The following is a 13,600-nucleotide window of genomic DNA, read 5'->3' as shown; positions in this document are numbered from 1 at the left end:
ACACCCATGTGCATATTAGTCTCCCCCACCCACAAGGACTGTCCAGCACCAAAGTACCAAGAAATTCTCCTCTGAACACGAGTATCTCCAGCAACCCCTGCCTTGTTGAGCGTCAGGTGCGGCACTGGTGCTATGTCTCTCTGGGCATAGCAAACTCATCTTGCTGTTAGCCAAGATCATTGTAGTTATGGATTTTTGTTGTATAAAAAGCACCAATTGCGCTTAAATCATAATCAAGTTGGGCAGACATACCCCCTACAAATCAAGGTCCTTTTGAGAAATAGATACGTGACGTCAAAACCTATGTGAATCTAAACAAACTGAAACTCGACCCAGACACAAAATAGGTCATATTGGTAGGATCACATGAACGCTCTTTTGCGTTGCTTATCTCCTGCTAGGTTAGTATAGCCCTATGGGGTAGGCAGTGAATAAGTCGAAAACATTATGTCGAAAGACATTGGGCCTCATTACGAGGCGGGCGGTACAGGGTTAACGGCACCGGTAAAGGTGCCGGTGCCGTCAACCCCGTATCGCCCGATTCCGAGTTCCCCTCGCGGGACCGGCTCTGCACGTCTGGTCTCACCAGACATGCAGAGCGGGTCCCGCGAGGGGAAGAGGGAGCAAACAACGGGCCATCTCGTAATGGCCCGTTGTTTGCTCCCTCTCCCATTCAGCCCAATGGGGGCTGAAATGGGAATGGGGAAGGACCGTGTCCGGGTCCTCGGAGGGAGGAATTACCGGGCCTTCCGACCTCGGAATAGCGGCATGGCTACCGCCGAACTCGTAATGATGCCCATAATGCTGAAAGTCGAAAAAAAAAAAGTTGAATGCTTTATTTTTTTATTTACATTTTTTTTTGGGTTCCGGAGGTAAAATAAAGGGGTAAAATAAAAATAAAATTACAAAAAAGGGGGTTTGGGGGGGAACCCCCCATTTTGAACAAAAAGCAACCAAAAAGAGAAATTCGACATTTATTTTTTTACTTTTGTTTTTAGACATTATGACTTTCGACATAATGTCATTTGAATTTATCACTATATACCGTCCTATGGAATTCTATGTTTCAGTGGAAGGATGATAACGTATTGGCTAAATAGGAAATGCAATCAAATGGTGTATAGTCATTGTATCGAATTCCAAAGCATCGAATGTCTTGCCATCGAAAAAAAATGCATTAAAAAAAGCATCGAATTCATTTTTTTAATGGCCCCTCCTAACCCCCTTTTTTTAACCTTTAAAACCCGTAATAATTAAAATAAAACCTTTACCTTAAAAAAAATGCATTCAATGCTTTTTTGGATGCTTTTTTTCTATGGCATTCAATGCTTTGAAATTCGATGCAATGAGTAGATACCAATCAAAATGTGCGGGACTGGCATTTTAAGGGCATAACCATTCCTTAATAGAGTTTTGGTGTCTTCCATACCTGATCGTGTTCCCTTGTAAACTTCGTTGCAGGGAGTTTATGAAACTATAGTTGAATCAGCTCCGTACAGTGGAAGTACTGGGAGCGAGATTACAAATTCCACTTTTAGAGCATAGATGTAAAGGCTGGAAAATACAGGAAAAGCGAATCTTTTAAACAATTCTTTATAGAATGCTAGCTCAGGGTAGAATAAGGAAGTTGGGGCGTTTTCAACACTCAGAAATTGACACATTAAACAAGAAATGTTGGTGTCGAATAACAGAAGGAGCTGTTCATTAATTATAGATGTGACATAACATTGGGAAGAAGTTTGTGAATTTGTCAAATATCGTGCATTATTTCTTTTTTTATTGAAGTGTTTTAATGTGAATATGATTATATTGTTTCATATGTGTAGAAGGTTTAATTTCATGAACCCTCGTAATTCTGAAATAAATAATCCTGTCCTTCAACCTGTTTTTGGCCCAGCAAGTCTCGGTGGTGGTTAGGTCTGGGTTTCATCGCTTGAGGACACAGAGGAAAATATTTCCTCTTTCTGCTCACCCACAAGTTATCTGCGGCCATAGCTATAGTGCTGTATATAAACATTACAGAAGCAATTTTCCTGGCATTTCCCCGAACCTCCACTCTTCAGACCACAAAGTTTGCAAAATGCAGCAGTCTGTCTCATTTACCATTTTATGGAAAGAGATCGCATCTCCCCAGTCCTGGGCTCCTACGTCTGGCTTCTCATGAGGAAACCGATGTCGGTGAATGCAATGTGTATGGCTTGCTAAGGTACACCACCTGAGCGAACAGTTCCCTGCCACAGACCCTCTCGTTATGCTCATAGAATGCAAGATTTAATCCTAATAAGATTTTGACAGCGTTAATCTGTTCCAGTCACATGAACCTCACCCACTACCGCTTGACTTCAACACTTTAAGTGAAACCTGGATCCTGCTTGAATTCAGGGGTCTGCAACCTGTGGCTCTCCAGATGCTTTGGACTATGATTCCCATGGTCCCTCGTCATTGACTTTACTGGCTGGGTCTGATGGGAGTTGCAGTCCAAAACATCTGGAGAGCCAAAAGTTGCATGCCCCTGCATAATACTGCAATGCCACTGTGTTTCTGCAATGCCTACACAGCATCCCCTCAAGTGTTTCTCATACGTAAAAAGGAGCTGGCATTGGTGCATTTTAATGACGTGCCAAAAATTGCTTTTTTGATGACTCCCCTTTCTGACAAAAATATTTTATTTTGAATGGGGGCTTTCAACACCGATAGCTCCTCCCTATCCTCTACCTAGTCCTTTTTTTAAACCCTCTCCTTTTTTCCTCATTTGTTTACGTACTTTCCGTGTAACCCAATCTGGATGTGGTTGCCGGTACAACTCAACAAAAAGCATCACCAAATAAGGATTTGTCAGTTTCTTTCATCAATCTGACTTAACACGATTGATAGCATCCTCCAAGAGACCCTTTCCAGATAATGCACTCCATCTGACATAATCTCCTACTTTTCTGTACACATAAGAATCTCCCGCCCATCCACATTGGCCCCCTTTGTCATCCTGTATGATCTTCTGGTCAGGGTGGCCATTTCTTCAAGGAATTAGATCACAACTGGGAAAAATACCCGTTGCCAGTGTGGACTGTGACAAAAAATGGCTGAACGCACCAAAGTAAAGATGGCACGAATATGCGAATGACAGTGTGAATTTATGGGAAAATATATGTCAAATAGTGCATTTTTAATGTCTAGTAGCCAGTCTTGTTGGCCAAAGCTGATAGCTGCACCGGGCTCTAATTTATCAAACTGGCTCACATTGGCCAAAAAAACCAGACCCATACTTGCCCGTCTGGCCAAGACTTTAGCCATTGATCTACTGTCCTATAAAACAGACTGAGCATGCCTTCCCGCCGTCTTCCCTGTTATTCTCCTTGGACACTTTAGCCATTGCTCTACTGCCCTATAAAACAGACTTGTCCTGCCTTCCCGCCGTCTTCCCTGTTATTCTCCTTGGACACTTTAGCCATTGCTCTACTGCCCTATAAAACAGACTGAGCCTGCCTTCCCGCCGCCTTCCCTGTTATTCTACTTGGATACTTTAGCCATTGCTCTACTGCGCTATCAAACAGACTGAGCCTGCCTTCCCGCCGCCTTCCCTGTTATTCTCCTTCGATACTTCAGCCCTTGCTCTACTGCCCTATAAAATAGACTGAGCCTGCCTTCCCGCCGTCTTCCCTGTTATTCTCCTTGGACACTTTAGCCATTGCTCCACTGCCCTATAAAACAGACTGAGCCTGCCATCCAGCCGCCTTCCATGTCAGTCTCCTTGGATACTTTAACCATTGCTCAACTGCCCTATGATACAGACTGAGCCTGCCTTCCCACCGCCTTCCCTTTGATTTTCTTTGGATACTTTAGCCATTGCTCTACGGCCCTATAAAACAGACTGAGCCTGCCATCCCGCCGCCTTCCCTGTTGTTCTCCTTGGATACTTTAGCCATTGCTCTACTGCCCTATAAAACAGACTGAGCCTGCTTTCCCGCTGCCTTCCCTGTTAGTCTCCTTGGATACTGTAGCCATTGCTCTACTGCCCTATAAAACAGACTGAGCCTGCCTTTCCACCGCCTTCCCTTTGATTTTCTTTGGATACTTTTGCCATTGCTCTACTGCCCTATAAAACAGACTGAGCCTGCCTTCCCACCGCCTTCCCTGTTGTTCTCCTTCAATACTTTAGCCAATGTTCTACTGCCCTATAAAACAGACTGAGCCTGCCTTCCCGCCGCCTTCCCTGTTCATCTCCTCGGATACTTTAGCCATTGGTCTACTGCCCTATAAAACAGACTGACCATGCCTTCCCGCCGCCTTCCCTCTTATTCTCCTTAGATACATTAGTCTGTGTACAAACGTCTGAGTGAATGAACTTAACCTCTTCCCCTAGCTCTCTGCTCACAAACCCACAAACCTCTCTGCCTGCATACCTGTTTCCATAAAACCCACCTTCAGCTCATCCTCCTACCCAAATTCTTTTTCTACTACCTTGTGATTGCCCACCGCTTACTAGTTCCCCCTCTGACCACTCCCTACTCAACATGAGCAGGAGTTTGCAGGCCCCCATCCACCATCTGCCCCCTCCTCTACACAACTGGGGGTATATTTGCACTAAAATGCATTTTCCCGTTCTTAACCTCGTGTATCAATCCCCCCACCCTCACAATCCGGCATAACCTGCTCCTCACCCACTCTTTCAACTCCAACAATAACACCTCAAATACAGCATTCAGTGCTTTCCACTCCATCATCATGGTACAGGTCTAGCTCCCTTTCTGCACCAACCTACTGGAGATCCCTCCTTCCACTTAACGCCAGCCTCCAGCATACCCACCTTCAAAATAGCCCTCAAAATCAACCTCTACCTACACTACGTATTCCCCCACCCCCACTGCTCATCCATATGGGACTGTACAGCACGAAGAGCCCCTCCCCCGCTTTCTCCCACACTAACTTGCAATTGTTATGTAACATCTAGGTAACTGTTCTATCACCTGATCACTGTCCCACTTCATCTCCCCAAATACCGCGTGATTTCACATGGCGTGATTTGAGACATGGCCTGCATAGTACATCCTTTAAGATTCAACAAATGAACTAATAAGCATAATTTTTCATTGGGCTGCATGCTAAAATCCTCTCGCTTGTAAGAGCCGCAGGTAAATGTGGTACTACCTTACTTAATTATGCTCAATTTATAGATGGAGCTCATAAAATGAAGGGGTGTGTTGGGTAGGTCAAGATTCGATCCAGTGACTTCAGGTTGCCTGCTGAACTCTGAAGTGAGCACTTAATTACCTCTTTAGCTGGTTGATGAGGCATTTAAAAGCATTCAAATAATTCAAGGCAGGTAAAATGGCGTGCAGTCTTAAATTCGAAAAAAGAACGAGGGCCCTATTTTTCCAAACCCACTCTGACGCATTTCCACATCAGTCCTATATGTTTGGTTGATATCCAAAGGAAAGTAAAGATGGGGAATAAGTGAAGAAAAGGAGGAAAGGGAAATGGAGTGGAGGGAGGAGAGGTTGGGGCAAAGGTAGGTGTCTGACAAAGTAAAAAATCTTAGGAAAAAGTATCTAAAATTGCGCGTATTTTCAGGGAGTCGTAAAACGGGCAGTTCACATTTCCGACATACAATCAATAAAATAGTGTATTTGCCTTAAGTCATGGCTTCGTAACCTGGATACAGACAGTGCAAAACCTCTCTGGGGTAGATATCAAAATAATGATGTGAGAAAAGTTTGGCGAGTAGATGACCATTTAATTTAAACCCTAAGGTTGAGGTAAGGCAAGGTCAGGACTATCAACATAACTCTGTCGGTCTCAATACTCATGCCAACATATCTTCTCTTTCCTTTTTAGAATGACGCTGGTGGCCAGAGGGTGCTGGTGCAGAAGTGGAGCACGTTCAACAAGGCTCGTCTGGTCTGCTCAGTACCAGGCCCAGGAGGAGGGGACACAGAGTTCAATGAGCTAGGTAAGAGCACTCACAGAACACAGAGAGGTGAATGCAGGCTGAAAAGGTTAGCGGGCATTTAAAGCATGTTGTGGAAGAAAGTGCTCCCCTACTGGGTCACCAGCTCAGTGGCGTGCTTGGAAGTGCCCAATGCTTGCCTATAAATGAGATACTGTGACTATTGTTTTAGCTTTAGGATAATATAGTGTGGGGTAGGCTTGGAGAGGGTGAGCGGTAAAAGCATGGGGATGCTCAATAAGTTACTGCATGCAACCATAGTATGAGGGTTAATTTGCACATTGTGGATTTGTTCTATGGTGGGAATGGTAGCAAGTATGCCAAGAAACAAGGGGGTAACGTGTCAGACCATGTATTGTGGTCTTAAAATAGATTGAGAAATTGCAGTGGAATTATTGTATGTTTGGGTAGGATGGCATTCACAGTTGATTGAAATGTAATGCTATCACCTATACTGGTGATATTGGAATGTGGTTGGTTAAGGAATGTGGTTGGTGATATTGGAATGTGGTTGGTTTACCATAAATGATTGAAATGTAATGCTAACACCTATAATGGTAGTATTGGAATGTGGTTGGGTAAGGTAAGATTATAAGAATAGACTGGGTTATGATTAAAATGGGTGTAGGATAGGATGGAAGTGATCAGTTTGCTGATAGAACTGCTTGTGATGGAGTTGGGTCGGTCAAGCTGGGATATACAGACGGGTGAATAGCATGGGATGATTTGGGTTTAGATGGTCATACGTGAATTAAGGTTAGAATAATTCACAATGTGTAAGTGTGGAACTTGTTTGGTTTGGGTAGAATTATTTTTGGTTTCAGAATCATTGGGCCTCATTACGACCCGGGCAGTAAGGGATTACCGGTAAGGGCACTGGTGCCGGTAATCCCTTACTGCCCAATTACGAGGTCCCTTTGCGGGTCCCTACCATAACGGCTGGTTTTACCAGCCGTTAAGGAAGGGAACCGCAAAGGGACCTTGGAGGTAATTACGGTACAGCAATTTGCGGTGTCGTAATTACCGCCTTCCCCATTCCCATTGAGCCCTATGGGGGCAAGAATGGGAATGGGGAAGGGCCAATGGTGAATGGGGAATTACCGCCCGCCAACCTTGGAATAGGGCGGTAATTCCGCCATTCACCATGACAGATTCCGGCGTCAACCATGGCACTAATAGCGCCATGGTTAATGAATGGGTCGTAATGAGGCCCATTGTCATAGAATAGATGGGGTCCGATTGCCAAAACGTTCACTGATGAGCTAACTTGATTTGTGATGTGGTTTATTGGATTGGTGGCAAGTACATACATCTTGGTAGGGTTTTAAGTTGAATTCATCCTTAAATACGTTGAGTTAAAATTGCAGGATTTGAAATTCAATTAAATGTGTTCTTATTGAATGGCTTGGCAGGTTTGGTGAATTTTGATGTGTTGGAGTGTAGGGGAACATTGATTTTTGAGTTTGGATTAGATTGACTTAATTGACTTCAAATAGGGCACCTGTCAGAGCATAGTAATTAATGGGCTAGGTAGATTTGGGTCACTACAGTGGAACTGTTGATCTAATCAACCTGGTTGTATTTGGTCAATAGTGTTGTTGGATCAATTAAGATCAGTGTGATTCAGTTTTCATTGTAAGTAGACTATGGGTGTAATTTAGGTTTGTTATTATGGCCCTCATTATAAGTATGGCGGTAGCAACGTGCCAGCACCCTTTCTGGACTGCCATATTACTACAATGCCGGTAGGGGCCACGGATCCCCTGGCAGACCTGACCTGCTGTGTTTTCAGACCCCTACCGGCATGGTTGTCACTAAAGCACTGGGACCGTTAGCAATGGTGCGGTTGCTTCAGTCACGCAATTTCCAAGGAGTCATTTGGGACAGGCAGGTTTTACTGCCAATCATGAGCCCCCATGTGTCTGCTTGAATTCAGATGGATTATTATAGCTATGTTTGAATGTGTAGAGTGTTAAAAGGCCCTGTCATGTGATGGGAAATGGGGTTAATATATGAATTATTTGAAATTAGCACATGGAAAAAGCCCTAACTCTCAATTCTGTTTTCTTAGAGGATGTGTTCTTGCTACAGACAAAAGATGAATCCAATCCCGAGGTGTATGCCCTGTTTAGCACCACTAGGTAAGAACCTGCCATGCCACCTTTCATCAGCCTTCACCACCCTGCCCTCACTAGCTTGCATACAATCCTCAATAGTTTAAAGGAAAAGTATGTACTATGCACAGCAACGTGGAGTAACACCGCAGGCTGGTCAACTCTTCTCAGACCCCCTTCTTCACCTAAATCCACTGTGCATAACCATTGGCTATTTCTAAGGCTCACTGTTTTCCATTTTTGCAAATTTTTAAAGATAACTACAGACAGACATAATTCTGCTTTCGCTCTGTATTTATTTACAAAAATGGAAAAGCAGGTTGTTTTGCTTGGTTCCATATGCTGTCATTCATTCATTGCAGGCCAATCGCATTCAAACTGGTGACGGGTGCAGTATAAATATTGCATAACATAACATATGCAGACATTTGAAGGTGCCAGGGTGCCACGAGGAGCATTGGGTGCTCCGGAGGAACTCGGAGTCCGTGAGCAAGTGAGGGCAACTGGCAGGATGACATTTATTGCCCTTGTGGATAATTCTATATGCCAAACACTGACGTGTGTCTTCTTGCAGTGCCCTCTGTCTAAGACATTTCTCCACAGTAAACCAGCACAGGAGACTCATCCTGGCAAAGAGCCGCGGGATGCTACAGGAAGATGTGGGAGATAACTAGATCTGCGAGTAGCCAGGACAATTGGGGGCCCTAATACATTGTGCTCATAAATTGAAATGACAGTGCTTTTCAACAGTGCTTTATATAACATATTAATGCTTGGACTGGCAGCCTAGAAAGGTGTCAAATTAATTGGATCAAATTATACAATTCGTTGTTGTACCTGTTTACAATGATTTTGTATGTCTGTTTTAAGTGAAGATACTTTGCGCGAGAAGAGCATATTCATGCCAATCTTAAGTGCCAAGGACGAGGTATCTCGGCTTGAGATTACCTCCCCAGTGCCAAGGACGAGATAGTTCGTCCTTGGCACTTAAGGGTTTAATGAAGGAGAAAATGTTAGAAGGCTTTGCATGGTGAAATACTGAAATCACCAAAAAAGGCCTTGGTACTGGGGGGGGGGGAACCCATGGCAGTTAAAAGGTTAATGCAATCTTTCTACCCTTGTGCATGACCTGCTTGACTTACCAGACACATCGCCCACACATGCAGACCAATACAGTCCCCCCCCTTTCTTTCCCTTTCCCATAGAGAACCTCCTTCATTGCAGAGCTCCTGATGTCCACATCAGGCTTGGCCCCGTTTAAACTGGTCACGTTTTCAGAGCTATTCTAAAGTCCTGTTTGTTTTTCATCCCACTGCAATGTATGTTATAATGAAAATAATCGCGGACATATTTTGTGTAGCATGAAAACTACAGCATTATGAGATTGTTGCAAGACTATCGCTCATAAAGTTCAGCTTCTTGTCATTCTCTTGAGAGAACAAGTCGAACTTCCATGGTTTTCACCTTATACCTTCTGAACAGGGCTTTCGCCCTCCAAAGCGACTGGTGCCCATTCTCAATACTTGGGCTCACGCCATGTCATGTTACCCGACGAGGGCATGATCTCGGGGCTCTTTGGGGCCATTCCAAGAAGCCACTTTTTCGGTGGCAAGAAATAGCTAAGCTTGAACCCTTTCTTTTGTTGCAGAACTAAATTAAAAGTTTTATTGATTTTTCACGTTAGGGACTGCTCAACGATGACTTACTTCCTGTGCATGTTGATGCTTCACGCCTCAGGCCACCCCTGCATTTGCCATTCTGGAGAGCTTGTGGGAGAAGGCCTGTGCCCCCGTGTCACCCTTGCGTTTTCCATTTCCTGATGTCCTTCTCTAATGCACACTATGGGCCTCATTACGACCCTGGCGCTAATGGGTTAACGGCGCTGTAAAAGGCTGCGCCGCCGTTAACCCGTTAGCGCCTGATTACGAGGTCCCTTTGCGGGACCCGACCTTAACGGCTGGTCTACACCAGCCATTAATGTAGGGACCCGCAAAGGGACCTTGGTGCTAAGTACGGTACCGCAATTTGCGGTACCGTACTTAGCGCCTTTCCCATTCCCATTGAGCCCTATGGGGCAAAAATGGGAATGGGGAAGAGCCATGGAGGAAGGGGGAATTACCGCCCCGCCAACCTTGTAATGGGGTGGTAATTCCCTCTTTCTCCATGGCGGAGTCGGTAAATTACCGGCATGGACCATGGTGCTATTAGCACCATGGTTTTCTGCCTGGGTCGTAATGAGGCCTACGGCCTCATTACGAGGTTGGAGGTAGCCATGGTGCCATTAGCACCTAGGCTGTCTCCAAACCGGGCTCCAATACCGGGTTCCTTCAATGGGGAATTACCAGGTCATTCCAACATTGGAGGACCCGGTAATTCCTCCTTGAAGGAACTATTCCCCATTCCCATTTGAGCCCCCATAGGGCTCAATGGGAATGGGGAGGGAGGTAATAATGGGCACATTACGAATGGTTTTACCAGACGTCTGTTCCGGGTCCCGCAAAGGGAACCTCGTAATCGGCGCTCCCGTAATGAAGGGTGCCGGTCCCGTACCGGCACCCTTCATTACGTGAGCGCCAGGGTCGTAATGAGGCCCTAGGAGTTTGGTTGATCTATAACCCTTGGTCTTTGCACATAGCAGAGATGGATCAGTAAATGTGTCACATGCGTGTGGTGCAGACAACGTGTGGGAACCCTAGAGGGCTCCCAAAATCTTAATTATGGATGTGGGATTTTTTCCACTGCATGCGTAAAAACATGCTGGAGTGATATCAGCTGTGCGTGCATGATCACAGCAGTGGTCATGAGCCACGGCTGGCACTGCAAAAATCGTGACCACCTTTACTGCATACATTTAGCCTGGGAATATCGAGGCCTAATCCATGGAAACAAATCTTCCCATTCCTCATTTGTTGGAATGGGCATTGTCTGGTAACTGGTAATTTCATCTAAAACATTACCATTGAATGCCATTCCATCAACAAAATTGCATTGAAAAAATATGTATCGAATGCATGTTTTTTCAAGGTAAAGGGTTTAGTGTGATTTATAATGGGTTTTAAAGGGTAAAAAATGGGGGTGGATGTAGACTTTTGCCAGGAAAGCTGCCTTATCTGAGCAAAGAGACCATCCACAAAAAATTGGGGTATCAGTATGCCGTATTAAGGTGAGAATTTGTGAGCATATCTGATCTCTCTATTTGAGTTTGGGGTGTTATAAAACAGAAACCTAGCTAGGAAGCAGCAAAGCGCCGTACATGTCATTATGGGTAACATATGAGCTAAGGAGTGGGTGTTACCATATGTGGCATGGGATGTTCCTGTCATAGGGGTGAGATGTGATACGGGAACACAAGGAGTCTAGACGACACCAAGATGTTGACTGCAGGGTAAGGTCTTGTGTTCCTTCCTTGTGTGCATGATTATTGGCGTTGTCTGAATTGGCACCAGCGGGGTATCCCAGTAGGAAGGGCCATAGCAAGAGAGGCTGTTTCCTGTTTTTTTCTTGTTTGCCAGTTTTGTCTTGAGCCTAGATGTCCTGGCTCCTACAGCAGGGCAACTCATCTGAACTACAGCATTCTGCGGGTAGGCAGGCAGGTGTGTGAGAGCGGTGGTTGCCTCATAGGAAATTAAGGGATCCTTAAAGAATATTCTGTCTGGGATGGGGAGCCGGTGCAGCTCCCTTAGAATGGTTGAAATGTGATTCAATGTCTTGTTTGCCTTTTTGAGTTGTGCCACATCCTGTTGGGTTGCCCTAAACAGTGCTAGGTGTGTCAGCAGAACATCAGTGAGATGGACATTTACACCATCGATATGGAAGATTACCTGGGTCGGGACTAGGGTTCTGCAGAAAGCGTTTTATATTCTACAGGAGAGTTGTCTGGTACCAGGCGGTTTGGGCCCTTTTGTGCATATATTCTCAGAAAGTGAGGGTGCTATCATTTTCCAGTCAATGCATCCAAGGCAGACTCAGGGCCTATTGTCATGGGTGGGACATAATGCACCTAAACTATGGTGGTGAGTAGTAGAAAAAAAAACTAATAACAATAATAATGGTGAACCCTAAGCTCGCGTCACCTTCAGTATGTCTGAAACCTGAAAAGTTTAAGATTTTCATTGACTTTTTCCCTCCCCAACTGGACATGCTGAATGAGTTGATGAATTCCTGGAACCCATGATCAAAGCCAAGGCCCCTTCAGAATGTCACATTCCATAGAGAGTACTGTCCGGTGTCTTTCCCATGTGCCACATCACAATTAATGCTTCTCATGGGTATTCTTCAAAGGTGTTTTGTGTATGACCTCAGCTAAGTCTTTGACTCAGCATATCTGTTCTCGCAAACACTCTTTGTGCATGTTGTGGGCCATGTTGTGAGGATGTTTCAACTTGTGAGATGGTCTTGTTGGCTGTTTTGTGCCTGACCATATCTACAATTTGAAGCGATCCTAATTTCTGGTCCATGACCTGTCACTTCATATATTACAATGTGTGAATCGTGTTTGGTGCTATCTCAGCGTAGGATGCCTCTTTCCACAAAGATCTCATGGCAGTTTCCTGAACCACACCCCGCCTCTGCATGGGTCATCCTTTGAAGAGTCCCTGGTTCATATCTATTGACATATGTTCATCTCATTCATCACACCTTATCACTAGCTGTATCTTCAGTTCTTTCAATTGCACATCCTGGCATGCCTCCCTCATGTGTAGCATGTCCAAGTAGACAAATGTCATTTGCTAATTTGCATCTTTCCCATTACTAGCAATAGCATTCTCATTCTCAATCGGTTTTGCTTTTCTCTTGTTTCAGTAATGTTTTCCAGGGGTATGCAGTATGTGTCTATCGCATGGCAGACATCTGGGAGGTCTTCAATGGACCTTTCGCCCACAAAGACGGACCCAATCACCAGTGGGCAGCTTATGAAGGCAAGGTGCCCTACCCCAGACCAGGAGTGGTGAGTATTAAACTTTTATGAATGCCGACCATCAGTAATTTCAGATCAACTCAGAGAAAAGGTTAACGTCTTACGAACGTTGTTTTAATTTTGTGAGTGAAAATAATGCTGATCGCCTGTACACGTAGTCAACTATAGCCAGCAGTGACTTAAAAGAGACTTTCATACTATACATAGTCATGAGAAGATGGTAGACCAAATAAGATAAGATCACAAAGTGTAAGGACAATCCCAATTTATGCTGTGTCTAGTTGTGAGTGTATAACTTTGCCTCCAGATGTTCATCATCCAGCCATGTGTCCCGTAGTTGTTGTTTCTACCAGTATCACCCTGCACTTAAAATCAGCTCAGTGCAACTGATCCCAGGAGCTCATGGACTTCAGCAATGCATTGAGGTTCAACACTTGATGGGCTACCATACACACCAGTGGCTGATCTCATTAAAAGGAAAGTTCCAGAGCATACGGAAATGCTGGCAGAACAGCACCTCCGAACCGGCCCTTTTGTTTCCAAAGCCCAGGAGTGGGATGCTCAGGAAGTCGTCTCAGTGTTTGAAGATGAACATGCGGGAGGAATAACCACCTTCCATGCTGG

The 13,600-nt window shown here is 44.8% G+C and overlaps 1 protein-coding gene across 2 annotated transcripts in view; it reads left to right on the top strand.

Annotated features, from left to right (window-relative positions):
- Positions 1-13,600, top strand: part of SEMA3G (semaphorin 3G) — a 218,600-nt gene that overhangs the window by 181,107 nt on the left and 23,893 nt on the right. For both annotated transcript variants that reach the window (XM_069644006.1, XM_069644007.1), the window contains exons 8-10: positions 5,833-5,947; positions 8,016-8,085; positions 12,862-13,006. In XM_069644006.1, the coding sequence (XP_069500107.1) occupies positions 5,833-5,947; positions 8,016-8,085; positions 12,862-13,006 (330 nt within the window). The remainder of the gene's footprint in view (positions 1-5,832; positions 5,948-8,015; positions 8,086-12,861; positions 13,007-13,600) is intronic.

Source organism: Ambystoma mexicanum, chromosome 2p, assembly GCF_040938575.1.
Source record: "Ambystoma mexicanum isolate Mex_15411 chromosome 2p, UKY_AmexF1_1, whole genome shotgun sequence".
Classification (NCBI taxonomy): domain Eukaryota; kingdom Metazoa; phylum Chordata; class Amphibia; order Caudata; family Ambystomatidae; genus Ambystoma; species Ambystoma mexicanum.
Note: the sequence above shows the minus strand (reverse complement) of the source record. Positions and strands in the feature narration are given on the sequence as shown.